This window comes from Chiloscyllium plagiosum, chromosome 15 (assembly GCF_004010195.1).
Source record: "Chiloscyllium plagiosum isolate BGI_BamShark_2017 chromosome 15, ASM401019v2, whole genome shotgun sequence".
NCBI classification, from domain to species: domain Eukaryota; kingdom Metazoa; phylum Chordata; class Chondrichthyes; order Orectolobiformes; family Hemiscylliidae; genus Chiloscyllium; species Chiloscyllium plagiosum.
The window spans coordinates 66,081,778-66,101,949 of NC_057724.1; the positions used below are offsets into that span (position 1 = coordinate 66,081,778).

The following is a 20,172-nucleotide window of genomic DNA, read 5'->3' on the forward strand; positions in this document are numbered from 1 at the left end:
GGGAGTCCAGAACTAGAGGGCATAGATTTAGGGGGAGAGGGGAAAGATATAAAAGAGACCTACGGGGCAACTTTTTCACTCAGAGGGTGGTACGTGTATAGAATGAGCTGCCAGAGGAAGTGGTGGAGGCTGGTACAATTGCAATATTTAAGAAGTATTTGGATGGGTATATGAATTGGAAGGGTTTGGAGTGATATGGGCCGGGTGCTGGCAGGTGGGACTAGATTGGGTTGGGATATCTGGTCGGTGTGTACGGGTTGGACGAAAGGGTCTGTTTCCATGCTGTACATCTCTATGACTCTATGATTCTAAATAATATTTTTCACTGTATCTCAGTGCATGTGACAATAATAAATCAAATTAAAAATCACTGTTGTGTTTCAGGAAATGCTTTTACATGCAGCTGGCTCCCACAAACAAACAACAACATGACAATGACCAGGTAACTTGTTCTTGTGATGGTGATTGAGGGATAATTTACAGTCAGGCACTAGGAAAACTCTTCTGCCCTTTTTCAATATCGTGCCATGGGGTCTCTTACTCACAACTCAAACAAAAGACAGGCCCCTAGTTTCACATCCACCCAAAATACAGCATCTCTGACAGTACAGCACTCCCTCAGTATTGCAATGGAGTGATGTTTGTGCTCAAGTCCTGGAGTGGAATGCAAACACAGAACATTTTGACTGAGAAACAGAAGGACTACAAATTGAGCCAGGGCTGACACATGCAATCATTACACATGCTAGCATGGACTGAATGGGACAAATGGCCTGTTTTGGGCTTTATATAGTACAGAAAAAAATTACAAACCTAGAAATAGCTTAGTATCAAGTTTACAATGGCAACTGAGAGCAAACCAATAATAGTAGCATACTTATACTCTTTTTGAACTGAGAGCCTCTCAGTGAACCTCCAGTATGTTCCATCTGCACAGTGACTCTTCATTGCACAAAGCATTTTGCTGCTTTATGGAAAAGAACATTGGAGAAAACTTATGTTTTGACAGAAGCTTTTGAAGGACTAGAAGTAAAGAGAATGAAGAGGATTGGATAGAGTACAGTAGAATGAAGAAGCTCAATACTGGATTAAAGGTAAGTCAAGACTCCCACTAAGGGTAAGAGTTTTGGATCAGTTGGACATGTATATAGGGTGGATCTAGGTAAGGTGGAGATGCCACCGGTGAAAATCAAATTTTGAGCTGGAAGTAGCAAAAATAAAGGTTCAATTGCTTCACAATTCTAATGTTGCAATTGCTATGTCCACTGCCTACATGTACATACTCCAACAGAAACTGAAACCAAGTGCCAGCTCCAATTTCTTTGCCAGCTATACATTTACCAGATTATATGTCTACCTCAATTATATGCTAATCTTCCAGACATGCAGGAAAGTCACCTTGGGGATGACCATCATGACTAAAGCTCAGCCAGTTGGCGATCTAGCAGCACCTTATTGGAATTGCCAACTCAATAAAAGGAAATGGATCTTTCCAGTGCATGAATCCAACAGGTTTACTATGAGTCTGCTGTTTGTTTGGAAATCTCTGCACATCAGAGCACATAGATTTTAAGGTGAGGGGGAAAGATTTAAAAGGGGTCCAAGGGGCAACTATTTCATGCAAAGGGTGGTACATGTATGGAACGAGCTGCCAGAGGAAATGGTGGCAGCTGGTGCAATTACAATGTTTAAAAGGCATCTGGGTAGGTATATGAATAGGAAGGGTTGAAGAGAGATATGGGCCAAATGCTGGCAAATGGGATCTGATCAGTTTAGGATATCTGGTCAGCATGGACGAGTTGGAACAGAGTTTGTTTCCCTGTTGGATAATTGTATGATCTAGCCCAATATTAAAGGAATTGTAAAACTAGGTCGAGATTGATAATTCATAAAATGCAGGCATAATAATGAAATGCATAAGATTGTGTACAACTTAAGCATGAAAACATTTAGGTAAGGTGTTTCAAATCACCATGAGTCAACTCACACTCACACTGAATAAATAAGTTCCTCTAGAATTCCCCTTTACCTTATATTTCAGCATCCCTGTTCGGTAGAGATATTTTTTCCATATTTAACATATCAAACATTTTCAGAACCTTAAAGACCATTAACAGGTCACTTCCTCATTCTTCAATTTTCTAGAGGAAACGGTCTCAGAATGTTCAATGTTCAAGGGTGTCTTATCTCTTTTTATGATTGCTTTGACCTTCCAATAGGTCAATCCTAATGATATCAGGAAGGAAGGGGCCTACTGGTCAACTTTATTGCCAACCACCCCAACCCCTCCTGTTATCATTCACCTGTGACCTAGGAGCCAGGGATGATCCTTGGCTTTGAGTTGCTGGCATACCAGCAGTAGCTACCTCACTCCCAGTGGCACTGCCATTCAGAGATGCCAGGTCAGCAGCTTTCAGCAGGTAGATGCCTGATCCCATTAGAAGGATCATTGTCAAGTACCTAAGTGGAACAAATGGGGGCAGGTCTTCCTGAAAAGAGGTGGTGCAAAGCTCAAATCTCCATTGCCTCCAAGATTCCATTCAAAGTTCCTGTTCCTACATCAATCAGGAAAAGTGGCCCATTTTGAGCTATATTTTGTTTTTACAAGTGATGTTGACTTAATTAACTGAAAAACAAGTCAAGTATGCTATGATGAAAACAGGCCAGATTGACAGATGTGGTAACAGGAGGGTGGGTTCACAAAAAGAGGTTTAAACTTGCATTGGCCAAATAAGGCTTGTTAAGGGGCCATGCCCAAGATGATGGCTGACATGTTGTTTGTGTTATAATGCAGTAAGAGCTCTTGGCCATTGGTCTTCGGTCATGGGACTTTCCTTCAAGGTCTAGAAAATTGCAAAACATTGCACATTTTTCATAGACTTATTATCTCTGTTAACTTCTGCATTATTGAAGAGTAAACTGCTGAAGATACAGAACAGCGGCATGGTGGCACAGTGGTTAGCACTGCTGCCTCACAGCGCCAGAGACCCGGATTCAATTCCTGTCTCAGGTGACTCTCTGTGTGGAGTTTGCACATTCTACCCATGTCTGCGTGGGTTTGCTCCGGTTTCCTCCCACAATCCAAAAATGTGCAGGTTAGATGAATTGGCCATGCTAAATTGCCCGTAGTGTTAGGTGAAGGGGTAAAGGTAAGGGAATGGGTCTGGGTGGGTGGCCGGTCGGTGTGTGCTTGTTGGGCCGAAGGGCCTGTTTCCACACTGTAATTAATCTAATCTATCTAGAAATGCTGCCTCACCCATTTAGAAACATCCCCAAGGGAAGGCTATAGAAGTTCATGTCCTGTAAAACTCTTGTCAATCTCAAAGTAAGGAATTTATTTCTAAAGGTTATACTTTACCATATTGAGGATGAATGACAAACACAAACAGCTAGTAGGGATGAAATTCTAGTGGATTTTGCTGGTATCTTGGTGATATTCCTATTTTAGCTGAAGTCCCATTCTTAACCACTGAAATTTCCCTTTTGAAACTTAAAAACACACACAATACCTCTCCTTTCCCTTCTTGGCAGATTTCAAATGCTTGGCAAGTGTTTGAATCAATCCAATTTCTATTCTGGTGAGGTCCAGATTCCTGATCTTCAAGACTGCATGATCTACAGCTGAGGTAAACTCATGGAACAGGACTTGGTAGAGTGGCTGATCATCTCGGGGTTCGGGTGGATTGTACCATAACAAGATGAACTGTGAGTAACTGCAGTCAAACACTGTAAGATATAACAATTTCAATGAGAAAAAGATTCGGTAGAAATACTTGTGCAAAGCATTTCTCCTAAACAAAACAGTTACGTTTCTGGGTGAAAACTCATGCAAAAAGTTGACTTGGTAGATCCATACCTCAGAAAATTACATATGTGAGAGGTGCCATGGGAGAACCATTAGTGTACACTAGAAGAAAATCAAAGAGGTTTGGACATTGCAAAAAAAAATACATTTGAATGTGTTTAAATGTAGCACCAACAAACAGGACCATCTTGTAACAGAACTCCCGATTTTGATTGAACAGGTAATTGTGATTTACCCAACTAACTACAAATAGAGGGATGGATCATGTTTTACAGAAATCACAGAAGTGTTGTGGTACAGCAGGGGATTCAGCCTGTTATGTCTACACTAGCTCTCCAAACGATCATTACCCAGCGTCAACCGGATGAAGTTTTCCAACAATGGATTCCTGGTCATCATTAGACTCTTAATTCCAGATTATTTTAAATTGAATTCAAATTCCCCATAGCCTTGCACATTATCTTTATCCAAATCATCAATTACACTTTTGAATGCCTCAATTGAACCTGCCCCCACCACATTTCCAGGCAGTGCCTTCCTCACCCTAACTACTTGCTGTGTGAAAAGGTTTTCTTCTCAGCTTTCCCAATTGAGGTTCTGATTGTGATAAGTATCTGATGCATTCCAGCGTCTCAAAGCCTTGGTCATGAGTGCTCCTGCATATCTTTCTTTTATTCAGTCATGGGATGAGGGCATCCCCAGCAGGGCCAGCATTTATTGCCCATCCCTGAGAGTGGATAAGAGTTACAACTGAGTTGTGGGCCTGAAGTCACATGTAGGCCAAACCTATGGCAGTTCCCTGCCCTTTAGGACACAATTGGACCTGATGAGTTTTTCCAACAATGGATTCATAGTCATCATTAGACTCTTAATTCCAGATTTTTTTTTATTGAATTGAAATTCCATGATCTGCCATGGTGGGATTCGAACTTGGGTCCCCTGAATGTTAGTTCTGAGGAAGGGTCACCAGACCTGAAACGTTAACTCTGATTTCTCTTCACAGATGCTGCCAGGCATGCTGAACTCCTCCTGCAATTTCTGCTTTTTGTTTCAGATTTACAGCATCTGCAATTCTTTCGGTTTCCCCAGAACATTACTTCGGTCTCTGGAGTAACAGTCCAGTAATAACGCCATCACCTCCCATATCACCATCATTCACACTAATTAACAGAAAATCACTGGCTGCTGGCACAGAAATGGAAACCCTCAGCCCATGAGTGGCTTAATCTGAAACCCTTCTCTGCACTCAAGTTGACCATTTAAAACAAAACAAAAATGTTAATGTCTGGTGATTCAATAGCAACAAAGAAATGGCTACTTGGTCCCAGGTTTACTGTGATCAGCACACACAAAAACAATGGCCTGAATTCAGAAACATGGAATATTTACCTTTCCTGAGGGACTGTCGAAGGCCTGGATCAAGCACAATTGAATTCTGCTCTCTGCCATCAAGTACATCCACATGATCATGAGGTTGTCCTTCTTCCTATAAAAAATTAGATATAAGGTTATGGTCCAAATATTACAGATTATTTGATTAGGAGTGATTACCATGTGCTGGGTCCATCAAAAGGTTATGCCTTGCACCACATATGTACTGAGGTATAAAGAATATCCCCTAAAAAAACTTCGTAATTTGGGAACAAATAATAACTTCCACTCAAAAGTATTTCAAGGCTTCAATTGCTTATTCTATCCAGCCAGTAATGTTTTGAAAAATTAAGAATGAATGTAGTCCACCATTTTGTAGTTAAAAGGCTTTATATAGGACAATCACTTGCAATAGCTTCCCTTCCTTGACATCGGGTGGGGAAGGATTCTTGCAGTATTGCATTACTAACAGTTCAAAAAGAATTACACATCCAGAGTGAGAAAGGTGAAAGATATTAATCAGGTAGGCATAAAAAATGGATTGCATTGGAGAGAAATGGAAGAAAAAAAGAACCTGCATCTTAACTGAACATCACAGGGAGCAAAGGAAGATGACTGTATATAGAAATGCCAAATAATTTCCAGATTTTGGAAGTTTCTGGATCATAGAATGACTTTAGAGTGCCTAACTACAAGTGTGTGAACTGGAAAACAGTGTTAGGTAGACATGTAAAAATGAAAGAAATGCCTCCAAACAAATATTGAATAAGTTTCCATTATAAGTAAACTGGGAATGTTGAGGACTCCAAGAATAATTCCCAAAACCCGAGAATCACCTCTGTTTCCTAAATTATTTTGTGTTCTTTCATTATCCTTGAAAGTCTACTGGCTCATGAGGTCAGAAGGTTAAGGCATCAAGGTGAATGCCAAGACTGAAGTCCATAATCTCAGTTGAGGAACGATATTATTGCCATTGAGGGAATGGAACACAGGTTCACCAGATTTCTTCTAGCGTTTCTAGTATTTGAGGGTGGCACGGTGGCCCAGTGGTTAGCACTGCTGCCTCACAGTGCCAGAGACGCGGGTTCAATTCCCGCATCGGGCAACTGCCTGTGTGGAGTTTGCACATTCTCTCCGTGTCTGCGTGGGTTTCCTCCGGGTGTTCCGGTTTCTTCCCACAGTCCAAAGGTGTGCAGGTTAGGTGAATTGGCCACGCTAAATTGCCCATAGTGTTAGGTGAAGGGATAAATGTAGGGGAATGGGTTTGGGTGGGTTGCTCTTCGGAGGGTCGGTGTGGACTTGTTGGGCTGAAGGGCCTGTTTCCACACTGTAAGTAATTTAATCTAAATATCTATTTCTACGGTTTCAAAGAAGAAACATTGATCCAACTGAAAGTTGCAAAATACTTTAAAGGACAGACAGGGTAGATGTTTCCCTTGGTTGGGCAGTCTAGTACCAGGGGCACAATTTAAGAATCAGAGGGAATGACATTTAGGATCATAAGATAATAGGGTCTGTTTCCATTCTCTTCAGTCCAACTAATCCACACCTATCATGTTCCCAAACTAAACTAGCCCCTCTTGCCTGTGTTTGGCCCATATCACTCCAAATCTTTCCTAATCATGTACTTATCCATATGTACATTAAAGGTGTTGAATTGCTTGATCAGCCACAATAGTGCTGAAAGACAGAACTGGTTTAAAGGTTTGAATGGCCTACTCCTATTCCCATGTTTCTATGACACTCCAGTGTTGTGTGTCAGAAACTGCTGCATTGCTGGTAAAAAGCTGTAGGTTTTCATGGAGGAGTACATGAAATGGATCTATTGACCATTCTTTATCCTTACCTTTCTCATTTTAATTTAATTCAGTATAAGGCAGAAGACTACATACAGGCTATTTTTGAGAAGTATGTTCAGCTTTTCCTGAACTCTCACACAGAAAGGAAAGACCCAGCCATATTGATGAAACAGAGATAAGTCACAAGATTGAGTTCCTAACAGAGGATTGAGTCATAATCAAAGACTGGAAAACATATGTACTTTCTTTTTAAGACTGGAAGTACCTATGAGGAACATACAAGGGATGTTTCCTGAGGATACAGAGGTTGGGAAATAATGTGGTATGGAAGTGGTACATTTGGAAGACTTCAAAATGTAATCTTGACAATACAATGATTATCTAATAACTTAAACCCAGTGCCCATGTTATCATGTTGACATTTGAATATTGCTGTGTTTAGATCAGAGTGGTGCTGGGAAAGCACAGCAGGTCAGGCAGCATCCGAGGAACAGGAAAATCGACGTTTCGGGCAAAAGCCCTTCATCTTGAATATTACATCCAGTGTTGCATTAAGGAATATTGCGCAAAGACACATTCTGCCTAACGCCTTCCTGTATTTCAAACTAGTTGGTTCCCCACTACTTAAAATGACTTTACCTTTGGAAAATTTATATATGCTTGCTAGAATACTGATCAATTCAAACCCTGTCCTTAACATCAAAATAGTTAGGCTGATTGGATGACCAGTATCTGGTGACTTTGTCAGCACAGGTGAAATGAAAGATTCATTTAGGATAAATAAACAGAATCAAAAAGAGGATGTGCTTTCTCTTCAGTATATAAAAAACACCAAGAGTTCTGATAAGTGAATGAATAAGTTAAATTGTAGTGTTTACAACAATTCTGTGTTGATCAGATGCTATCTTAAAAGGGAAAGTGAGAATTGCAGATGCTGGAGATCAGAGTCAAACAGCGTAGTGCTGGAAAAGTATTGCCGGTCAGACGGCATTCTCTAACTCTTTGAGCTTATGCTTGAAACGTCGACTCTCCTGCTCCTCAGATGCTGCCTGACCAGTTGTGCTTTTCCAGCTACCTTAACAAAAACCAGCATCCATTGGTAAATTTGGTGCATTGTACATTTTTGTAAAAATCAGACGTTTCTGGCCATTGAACACAAAGTCATACAGAATTAATTACAATACCAAAAGGGAAATTGCTTAGACAAAGAAAACAAACTATTTCTGTAAGCACGTGGTAACTGATCAATGTCTGCCAGAAAAACAGTGGAGTTGAGTAAGCGCTGAGCATAATTTCGATATAGGAATTCCCAGCCAAAATAGTTTAATAATACTCCAGGAAATAGGAAGTAAAAGTAAAAGGTCACAAATCAGCAATAAAGTGCGAATGTTATATTTAACTTCTGACTGATATCGGCAAAAGCATTTAAACCAATACAATTTGTATTTATGCAAAGTACTGCATTACTTGGCAATCTGAAACAAACACATTGTTATATATAAATAAGGCTGCAAACAAAATACAAATTGTGAGAAGGCTAGAGAAACTCAGCAGGTCTGGTAGCATCGGTGAAGAGAAAAACAGAGTCAATAGATTCATAGGGATGTACAGCACAGAAAGAGACCCTTCAGTCCAACTTGTCCAACTTTATAGCTTTCTTCTCTCACCCTAAACCTACGCCCTCACAAGGAATTAAGGGCTACGGGGAGAATGCGGATAAATGGAGTTGAAACGCCCATCAGCCATGATTAAATGGCGGAGTGGACTCGATGAGCCGAATGGCTTACTTCCGCTCCTATGTCTTATGGTCTTATGCTCACCAGATATCCTAACCTAACCTAACCCCATTTGCCAGCACTTGGCCCATATCTCTCCAAACCCTTCCTATTCATATAACCATCCAGATGCCTTTTAAGTGCTGTAATTGTACCCACCTCCACTACTTCCTCTGGCAACTCATTCCATACACGCACCACCCTCTGCTTGAAAACGTTGCCCCCTTAGGTTCCTTTTAAATCTTTCCCCTTTCACCCTAAATCTATGCATTCTAGTTCTTAACTGCTCCACCCAGGCGAAAGACCTTGTCTATTTACCCTATCTATGCCCCCCATGATTTTATAAACCCCTATAAGGTCACCTCCTGGCCTCTGATGCTCCAGGGAAAACAGCCCCAGCCTGTTCTGCCTCTCCCCATAGCTCAAATCCTCCAACCCTGACAACATCTCTGTAAATCTTTTCTGAACCCTCTCAAGTTTCACAACATCCTCTCATAGAGTCACAGAGATGTACAGCATGGAAACAGACCCTTCCGTCCAACTCATCCATGCAGATATCCCAACCCAATCCAGTCCCACCTGCCAACAACCAGCCCTTATCCTTCCAAACCCTTCCTATTCGTATACCCATCCAGGTGCCTTTTAAATGTTGCAATTGTACCAGCCTCCACCACTTCCTCTGGCAGCTCATTCCATACACGTACCACCCTTGCTTGACAAAGTTGCCCCTTAGGTCTCTTTTATATCTTTCCCCTCTCACCCTAAACCTATGCCCTCTAGTTCCGGAGTCACCCTCCACAGGAAAAAGACTTTGTCTATTTATCGAATCCATGCCTCTCATGATTTTGTACACCTCTATAAGGTCACCCCTCAGCCTCCGACACTCCAGGGAAAACAGCCCCAGCCTATTCATCTTCTCCCTATAGCTCAAATCCTCCAACCCTGGCAACATCCTTGTAAATCTTTTCTGAACCCTTTCAAGTTTCACAACATCTCTCCCATAGGAGGGAGACCAGAATTGCACGCAATATTCCAACAGTGGCCTAACCAATGTCCTGTACAGCCGCAACACGACCTCGCAACCCCTGTACTCAATACTCTGACCAATAAAGGAAAGCATACCAAATGCCTTCTTCACTATCCTATCTACCTGTGACTCCACTTTCAAGGAGCTATGAACGTGCACTCCAAGGTCTCTTTGTTCAGCAACACTCCCCAGGACCTTACCATTAAGTGTATAAGTCCTGCTAAGATTTGCTTTCCCAAAATGCAGCACCTCGCATTTATCTAATTAAACTCCATCTGCCACTTCTCAACCCACTGGCCCATCTGAACATGATCCGTTATAATCTGAGGTAACCTTCTTCACTTTCCACTGCATCTCTAAGTTTGGTGTCATCTGCAAACTTACTAACTATACCTCTTATGCTCACATTCAAATCATTTATATAAATGATGAAAGTAGTGGACCCAGCACCAATCCTTGTGGTACACTGGTCACAGGCCTCCGGTCTGAAAAACAACCCTCCACCACCACCCTCTGTCTTCTACCTTTGAGCCAGTTCTGTATCCAAATGGCTAGTTCTCCCTGTATTCCATGAGATCTAATCTTGCTAACCAGTCTCCCCTGTGGAACCTTGTCAAATGAGGTCCACATAGATCACATCCACCGTTCTGCTCTCATCAATCCTCTTTGTTACTTGTTCAAAGGAAGAAAACCAGATTGCATGCAATATTCCAAAAGTGACCAAGCCAATATCCTGTACAACTGCAACATGACCTCCCAACTCCTGTACTCAATACTCTGACCAATAAAGGAAAGCATACCAAACGCCTTCTTCACTATCCTATCTACCTGCGAATCTACTTTCAAGGAGTTATGAACCTGCACTCCAAGGTCTCTTTGTTCAACAATACTCCCTAGGACCTTACCATTAAGTGAATAAGTCCTGCTAAGATTTGCTGTTTCAAACAACAGCACCTCACATCTTTCTAAATTAAACTCTATCTGCCACTCCTCAGCTCATTGGCCCATCTGATCAAGATCCTGTTGTAATCTGAGGTAACCTTCTTTGCAGTCCACTACACCTCCAAATTTGGTGTCATCTGCAAACTTGCTAATTATACCTCCTATGTTCACATCCAAATGTTCACATCATTATATAAATGATGAAAAGTAGTGGACCCAGCTCCGATCCTTGTGGTACTCAACTGGTCACAGGCCTCTGGTCTGAAAAACAACCCTCCACCGGCACCACCTTCTGTCTTCTACCTTCGAGCCAGTTCTGTATCCAACTGGCTACTTCCCTCTGTATTCCATGAGATCTAACCTTGCTAACCAGTCTACTATGAGGAACCTTGTCGAACACCGAACTGAAGTCCATATAGATCATGTCCACCACTCTGCCCTCATCAATCCTCTTCATTACTTCTTCAAAAAACTCCATCATGTCCGTGCAACATGATTTCCCATGCACAAAGCCATGTTGACTATCCCTAATCAGTCCTTGCCTTCCCAAATGCAGGTAAATCCTGTCCCTCAGGATTCCTTCCAACAACTTGCCCACCACCAACATCAGGCTGACTGGTCTATAGTTTCCTGGCTTTTCCATACCAGCTTTCTTTAATAGTGGCAGGAACTTAGCCAACCTCCAGTCTTCCAGCACCTCACCTGTGACTTTCGATGACACAAATATATCAACAAGGGGCCCAGCAATCACTTCCCTAGCTTCCCACAGAGTTCTGGGATACACCTGATCAGGTCCTGGTGATTTATCCACTTTTATGCGTTTTAAGACATCCAGCACCTTGTTCTCTGTAATATGGAGATTATTCAAGATGTCACCATTTATTTCCCCACATTCTATATCTTCCATGTCCTTCTCCACAGTAAACACTGATGCAAGATACTCGTTTAGCATCTTCCCCATCTCCTGTGGCTCCACAATTGGGTTCCTTGCTGATCTTTGAGGGGCCCTATTCTCTCCCTAGTTGCCCTTTTGTCCTTAATATATTTATAAAATCCCTTTGGATTCTCCTTAACCCTATTTGCCAAAGCTATCTCATGTCCTGTTTTTGCCCTCCTGATTTCCCTCTTATGTATATTCCTACTGCTTATACTCTAAGGATTCACTGGATCTCTGCTGTCTATACCTGACATATGTATCCTTCTTTATCTTAACCAAAATCTCAACTTCTCTAGTCATCCAGCATTCCCTACATCTATCAGCCTTGCCTTTCAAACTAACAGGAATATACTGTCTCTGGATTCTCATAATCTCATTTTTGAAGGCTTCCCATTTTCCAACTGTCCGTTTGCCTGCAAACACCTGCCCCCAATCAACTTTTGAAAGTTCTTGCCTAATCCTATCAAAATTGGCCTTCTTTCAATTTAGAACTTCAACTTTTAAATCCAGTCTATCCTTTTCGAACTATTTTAGAACTAATAGAAGTATGGTCGCTGGCCCCAAAGTGCTCTCCCACTGACATCTTAGTCACCTGCCCTGTCTTATTTCCCAAGAGTTTTGCAGCTTCTTGCGTAGGTACAACCACGTAGTGAATCAGAAAATTTTCTTGTACGCACTTAACAAATTCCTCTCCATCTAAACCCTGAAGACTATGGCAGTCCCAGTTTATGTGTGGAAAGTTAAAATCCTCTACCATAACCAACCTATTATTCTTACAAATAACTGAGATCTCCTTACAAACTTGTTTCTCAATTTCTATTGAGACTATTGGGGGTTCTATAATACAATCCCAGTAAGGTGATCATCCCATTTCCTATTTCTCAGTTCCACCCAAATAACTTCCCTGGATGTATCCCCGGAAAAACCCTCCCTATGTACAGCCTTAATGCTATCTCTTATTAGAAACGCTTTCTCTTGACCCCTTTCTAGCCCTCCTATCGCATTTGTATCCTGGACTATTAAGCTGCCAGTCCTGTCCATCCCTGAGCCATGTTTCTGTAATTGCTATGATATCCCAGTCCCATGTTCCTAACCATGCCCTGAGTTCATCTGCGTTCCCTGTTAGGCCTCTTGCATGGAAATAAATTTAGTTTAATTTATCAGTCCTACCTTGTTTTCTGCTTTGTTCCTGCCTGCCCTGAGTATTTGATTCGCTCCCGTTCCCAACTGTACCAGTCTCAAATTGATCTCTTTCCTCACTACCTCCCTGGGTTCCTCCCCTCCCCCCACCACTTACTAGTTTAAATCCTCCCCGGCAGCTCTAGCAAATCTCCCTGCTGGTATGTTAGTCAACGTGTTGGAACTCTGTACCAGACACAAAGTTTCTCTCCGCAGATGCTGCCAGACCTGCTGAGTTTCTCCAGCCGTCTCACGATTTGTATTTAGTTTGCAGCCTTATTCACTTAAAACGTCAGTGCTCTAAATACAGCAGAGCATTCAGCACTGAGCAGCAGATGAGAGTGGAGATAGAAAATGGTAAAACGACAGATGGACAGGGGAAGCGAGAATGTGGATTTAAGGTAGTTCCAAATAACTGGACTGGAGTTACGACGGACAATGAATGGGGGAGGGAGAGAGTCCAAGAGGATAAACTGCAATCCAAAGTCAGAGGAGAGTCACACAAAGCTGGAAGTGATCGTTCAGGCAACTGGAGACTGAGGGAATTGAGAATGAAGGGAACTGGGAAATAATGACATTGATATGAATGACTTGAATAAGAAGCTCATGAAATAAATAGCAACGTGAAAAGAACAGCTGATTGATTGGAATCAGAAGCTGGTGGTTAATGGCTGATTTTTTGGACTGAAGGAAAAGTCATTGCAGAGTTCCCCAGGATGGGTTTAGGACTTCTGCTCTTGTTGTTGCACATTAATGACATGGAGCTTGGTATATAGGGAAAACTTGGAATTATTGTGAACCATGCAGAACTTCAAAGGAATATGGATAGGTCGGTGCAAAAGCAGATAAAATTCAATTAGGAGAAATGTGAAGTGTTTTTTTTTATTCATTCACATGGATGAGGACAGTGCTGTCTAGGCCACCATTTATTGCCCATCCCAGAGGGCAATTAAGAGTCAATCACATTACAGTAGGGTGTGGAGTCACAAATAGGCTAGATCAGGTAAGGCTGGCAATTTTCTTCCCTAAAGGACATTAGTGAATGAGATGAATGTTTCCAACAATCATAAACAGATTGATGCTCATCATTAGACTCTTAATTCCAGATGGTGGGATTTGAACCCAGTATCCCACATTACATGGGTCTCTGGATTAACAGTCCAGTGATAATACCACTTGGTCATCACTTCCCACTAATCTTATTACGGAGAAGGGAGAGAGACACTGCAAAATAGAAGGCATAATTCTAAAAGGGGTGCATGAGCAAGAGGATCTGGATATATTGGGCATAAATCATTGAAGATCACAGAACAGAGAGATATGAGGAATATACAGTACATACATAAAGGATAGTGACTTCAACCTGATTTGGAGTGATATTTCCACTCCTTCAATATTGCTGGGTCAAAGACCTGGAACTCCCTTTCTAACAGCACTGAGGGTGCACCTTTATTTCAACTGCAGCAATTCAAGACAGTTCACCAGTATCTTCCCCAGGGCCAACAGGGATGGACTTATGCAGTGACGCCTACATCCCATGAACAAATTTGTTTAAAAAGAAACAAGGAAGTTAAGATCAACTTGTAGAAAACACTGGTTCAGCTTCAACTGGAGTCAGTTTTGCACACCACACTCTAGGACAGACAGGAAGATATTGAAGAACATCAGCAAAGATTCATGAGAATGGGGGAGCATGGAACTTCAGTTTCATGGAGAGATTAGAGAATTTAGGAACTATTTTCCTTTGGGAAGTGACAGCTCAGAGGCGATGTGATCGAGCTATTCAAAATCACGAGAGATCCAAAAATAGCCCCAACCCTATTCAGCCTCTCCCTATAACTCAAACCCTTGTAAATCTTTTCTGAACCCTTTCAGGTTTCACAACATCTTTCCGATAGGAAGGAGACCAGAATTGCATGCAATATTCCAACAGTGGCTTAACCAATGTCCTGTACAGCCGCAACATGACCTTCCAACTCCTATACGCAATGCTCTGTTCAAAAAAGGAAAGTATACTAAACGCCTTCTTCACTATCCTATCTGCCTGCAAGTCTATTTTCAAGGAGCTATGAACCTGCACTCCAAGGTCACCTTGTTCAGCAACGCTACACAGGACCTTGCCATTAAGTGTAAGTCCTGCTCTGATTTGCTTTTCCAAAATGCAGCACCAAACTCCATCTACCACTCCTCAGCCCATTGGCCCATCTGATCCTCTATTTCTGATGAAGGGCTTTTGCCTGAAATGTCAATTTTCCTGCTCCTTGGATGCTGCCTGACCTGCTGTGCTTTTCCAGCACCACACTGATCTAAACTCCCATCTCATCAAGATCCCACTGTAATCTGAGGTAATCTTCTTCACAGTCCACTACACCTCCAATTTTGGGGTGACCTTATGGAGGTTTATAAAATCATGAGGGGCATGGATAGGATTAATAGACAAGGTCATTTCCCTGGGGTGGGGAAGTCCAGAACTAGAGGGCATAGGTTCAGGGTGAGAGGGGAAGATATAAAAGGGACCGAAGGGACAATCTTTTCATGCACAGGGTGGTGCGTGTATGGAATGAGCTGCCAGAGGAAGTGGTGGAGGCAGGTACAATTACAGCATTTAAAAGGCATCTGGATGGGTATATGTGGGAAAAGATCTGCTAACCCACGATAGGCCCACAAAAATGGCCAAACTGTACCAAAAACACCCAGAATTCCCAAGCAGGCTCACAAGCCAAATCAGACAGCCCACGCAACAAGAGAATACACTTTAAGCTCATTAAGAATGACAGAGCACCACAGATATCTCAAAGCCCCAAGGTCAGTTTCACAACTCAGCAATACCAAAGTCACACAAAGAGCAGGTCAGACAGAGAGGCAGCAGCAAAGGACATGCTCCAGGAGCAGGACAATGAAAGCACCTCACCACTTCAGAGGAGACATTAACACCTACCTGTGAAGAGGAATGAAACCATCTGTACTACCAGGATGTTGCATTGTGCATTGTGTGAAAGAACAGGACATTCATCTGATAACTGTTTTCCAATTAGCATCCTTGTAACTAGATTACTCCATTTCCAGACACATTGTAGTTTCCCATTTCTTAAACAGCCTTGTGCAGCACTATTATAAAATTGGTCTCATCCTCAGCTCTGGGAAGAGAAATCTGATCTACAGACTGTCAGTTCTGTGTCAGCCTAGTCAATTTCTCTTCCAGCCATATAGCTTGCAATAAACTGTTAGTCAATTTCACTTCAAGCTGTGTTTTGTGATCTCTAACCTATTGGGCAAATTTTTCTGACAGTATATGAATAGGAAGGGTTTAGCGGGATATGGGCTAAGTGCTGGCATATGGGACTAGATTAGTTCAGGATATCTGGTCGGCATGGACGAGTCAGACTGAAGGGTCTGTTTCTTTGCTGTACATCTCTATGACTCTATCTGACAGTGACATAAGGAAAAACTGCTCCCATTGGTGGAAGATTTGATGATTAATAGGCAGAAGTTTTAGATACGAGCTGGAAATGTGTTGCTGGAAAAGCGCAGCAGGTCAGGCAGCATCCAGGGAACAGGAGAATCGACGTTTCGGGCATAAGCCCTTCTGCAGGAATGGGGAAAGTTTGTCCAGCAGGCTAAGATAAAAGGTAGGGAGGAGGGACTTGGGGGAGGGGCGTCGGAAATGTGATAGGTGGAAAGAGGTCAAGGTGAGGGTGAAAGGTCAGACTGGGGTGGGGGCGGAGAGGGCGGGAAGAAGATCTCAGGTTAGGAAGGCGATGCTGAATTTGATGGATTTGACTCCTCTGGGACACCCGGACCAACCAACCCAACCACCCTGTAGCTCAACATTTCAATTCCCCCTCCCACTCCACCAAGGATATGCAGGTCTTTGGACACCTCTATCGCCAGACCACAACAAAACGACGGTTGGAGGAAGAACGCCTCATCTTCCGGCTAGGAACCCTCCAACCACAAGGGATGAACTCGGATTTCACCAGTTTCCTCATTTCCCCTCCCCACAGAGAGGTCGGGAAGAAGATTGCAGGTTAGGAAGGCGGTGCTGAATTCGATGGATTTGAATGAGACATGGTGGGGGGAGGGGAAATGAGGAAACTGGTGAAATCTGAGTTCATCCCTTGTGGTTGGAGGGTTCCTAGGCGGATGATGAGGCGTTCTTCCTCCAACCGTTGTTTTGTTGTGGTCTGACGATGGAGGATTCCAAAGACCTGCATATCCTTGGTGGAGTGGTAGGGGGAATTGAAATGTTGAGCTACAGGGTGGTTGGGTTGGTTGGTCCGGGTGTCCCAGAGGTGTTCTCTGAAATGCTCCGCAAGTAGCCGGCCTGTCTTAGATAATTGGCACAAGTAGTAATGACAAGAAAAAATATTTTTCACACAGTGGCTGGTTAGAGTCTGGAATGCACTGTCCTGGAGTATAGTGAAGGCAGCGACAATCAAGGATGTCAAAAGTGAGTGAGATTGTTGTGTCTTAAGGAATATGCAGAGCTCCTGGGTGAAAATGGGGAAGTGGCATTGGGTAAATTACAGATCAGTTCAATCACGACCAGACAAGCCTGGTTCCAAACCTAACCAGAAGATAATCCATACACCTAAGCTTAATTCTCATGCTTGACTCCCAAAGTGAACCCCATAACCAAGAATTCCTGGTCTGAAACATGATCCTTTAAAACTAACACCTCAACCTCACACAGAGACAGACAATAGCGATTCCGCCTGCAGAAACAGAGCAACACTGAGCAACTTGAAAGGCTTCTCAATGGAGGAAATTGTAACCAAACCAGAATCAGTGGTATAGACTGCGGTTGTCATGATTCGGCAGTGGAGGTTTTGGAGAAGAGGAAAGCTAAGTGTTTATCTATCTGAAGATTACTGTTCCTGAGCAAACAGACTGCACTCACCACCAGCTCCTCCGTTGTCTCAGACAATGCCTGGTCCCCGCGATCCGGCCTGTGGTCCAGCTGGTCCGTGTTCCCTTCAGTGACCGGGGCACGGAGCCACCAGCTGAAAACCAGCAGCAGCAGCACATTCAGCAGCAAGCCAGGGCTCCAGTCGGTAAAAGGAGCGACAAACAGGAGGCCAGCCAGTAGCTGTTTCGGAGACATGTCCGCGTTCAGACAACACAAGCTGACGCGGAACCTGCCTCCGTGAAAGAAAAAGCCCTTTGACTATTGGCTGACTCATGGGACATGAACAAAATAAACGCCCCCCTTTCACAAACAAAAAACAAAACGTATCACGGGTGTTCACTGGCGACTTCGTTGAACGTGTGGTGGAAGCAGGTTCAATCGGGAGTGCTCTTAAAGTGAAAGGTAACAGGATTAGAAGGGAGTTGAGAAAACAATTTTCACCCAGAGGGTGATGGAAATCTGGAATGCCCGGTCTGGGAGGGGTACTGAGGTAGGAAATTTCTCAACCTTTAAGCAGTACTTGGGAGGAGCTCTTGAAGGTACGTGAAGGACGTCAAGCCGGTGTTCTTCTCTGACCACTGCCTCCTGCTGGCCGACTGTCACCTACAGGACAAGCAGCGGCTGGTAAGGGAACGTGGAAGCTGAACACAAAGCTGTTGACCCCGGGAAACATTGAGCCTGGGCCCGACCCGAAGGCACCAGAGCGGGGAAATGGCTCCAGCGTGGAGCCGGACAGCTACCTCAGCCCTGGGAGGGTCCAGCAGTTTGCCGTCACCACGGGGATGCACACAGCTACCCCAGAGGGGCAAGACCAGCAGCAAAAGGACTGTAAACTGTTAAAATGGGGTTAAAAACTGCCAGCATCAATGTGCGTAGCATCAAATCGGCTACGTGATGTGTTTCTACGATGGCCTTCCTGGCCAACATTAAAGCCGACGTCCTGTTCCTGCAGGAGTGTGGGATACCGCACCTCAGCAGCTACAGGAGATGGTCGAGCTTGTGGGCCCATGGGCCGTCAGTTTGGTCAGGGGGCAACGATAGCCGCGCCTCGAGACTTCAACTGTATCATTGATGCAGATGGACGATCCGGCGGGGGGGGGGACAGTAAACTGGAAGCCACGTCCAGAGCCCTGATGGACACGGTAAAAGATGCCAAGCTGCACGACGTCTTCAGCGCCCCTGCAGACGAGTGCAGTGTAGATACACCTGGTCACAGGCAGATGGGTCTATCCGTCAGATCCACCGACGTCAAGCTGGTATTCTTCTCTGAACACTGCCTCCTGCTGGCTGACGGTCACCTACAGGACGAGCAGCGGGCTGGTAAGGGAACGTGGAAGCTGAACACAAAGCTGTTGACCCTCTGGCCGGAGACTTCAACTGTATCATTGATGCAGATGGACGATCCGGCAGGGGGGTCAGTAAACAGCTGTTGACCCCGGGAAACATTGAGGAGCTCAAGAGGGACTGCACAGGTTGGGGAACCATGAAGCCCCCCTTTGAGTCCCCAGCGGACTGGTGGGAAACAGTAACAGGGAACATCAAGAGGTTCTTCATCCTCAAAGGTATTCAGGAGGTGAGAGAGAGGCGGGGAAAACTGTCCCAGCTCCAGGAAAGTATGCAGATCCTGCTCCTGCTGCAGACGATGGGGGTGGATGTCACGGAGGACCTCAAGGAGGTGAAGGGCCAGCAAGCCTCGCTCTTTGTCTTGGAGGTCTCCAAGATAATCTTCCGGTCCAGGGTCCGCTCGGTGGAGCAGGACGAGACGTGCTCACGTTTCTTCTTCCAGAAGGTGCACAAAGAGAGCTCCGTGCTCAGCAGCCTGAAGGAAGAAGATGGCTCGATAACGTCATCTCAGGCTGACGTCATGAGAATCAGTAAATCCTTCTATGCCAGTCTGTATGACGCGAAGCCGACCGACAGCACGGCCTCCCAGTCGTTCTCCAACCTGCGTAGTCCCTCTTGAGCTCCTCAATGTTTCCCGGAGTCAACAGCTGTTTAATGTCCCCCCCACCAGATCGTCCATCTGCATCAATGGGTGGGAATCAGATAGCTTCCCAGTCAGATCTGGAGTCAGGCAGGGCTGCCCTCTCTCTCCTGCCTTGTTTGTGTGCTGCATAGAGCCATTTGCCGAGTCCATCAGGAAGGATACGAGCCTGAGAGGGGTGACTATTCCTGGCAGCGGGGGCCTGCAGGTTAAGGCCTCCCTGTACATGGATGACATCGCCGTTTTCTGCTCGGATCCGCTGTCCGTGCACAGACTCATGAGCATTTGTGACCAGTTCGAACGGGCCTCAGGGGCCAAAGTAAACCGAGGCAAGAGCGAAGCCATGCTCTTCGGAAACTGGGCCGATCAATCCTCTATCCCCTTCACCGTCAGGACCGACCACCTGAAGATGCTGAGTATTTGGTTCGGGGGGGCTAGGGCGTG

The 20,172-nt window shown here is 44.1% G+C and overlaps 1 protein-coding gene across 4 annotated transcripts in view; it reads right to left on the bottom strand.

The window, feature by feature from the left end:
• si:rp71-46j2.7 (sorting nexin-25) overlaps window positions 1–18,180 on the bottom strand; it is a 73,395-nt gene extending 55,215 nt beyond the window's left edge. For all 4 annotated transcript variants that reach the window (XM_043705095.1, XM_043705093.1, XM_043705094.1 and 1 more), the window contains exons 1-3: window positions 17,736–18,180; window positions 5,195–5,291; window positions 3,510–3,726 (exon numbers count right to left, since the gene is read on the bottom strand). In XM_043705095.1, coding sequence (XP_043561030.1) covers window positions 3,510–3,726; window positions 5,195–5,291; window positions 17,736–17,939 — 518 coding nt within the window. In that variant the 5' untranslated portion in view covers window positions 17,940–18,180. The remainder of the gene's footprint in view (window positions 1–3,509; window positions 3,727–5,194; window positions 5,292–17,735) is intronic.
• Between the last annotated feature and the right edge of the window lie 1,992 nt (window positions 18,181–20,172).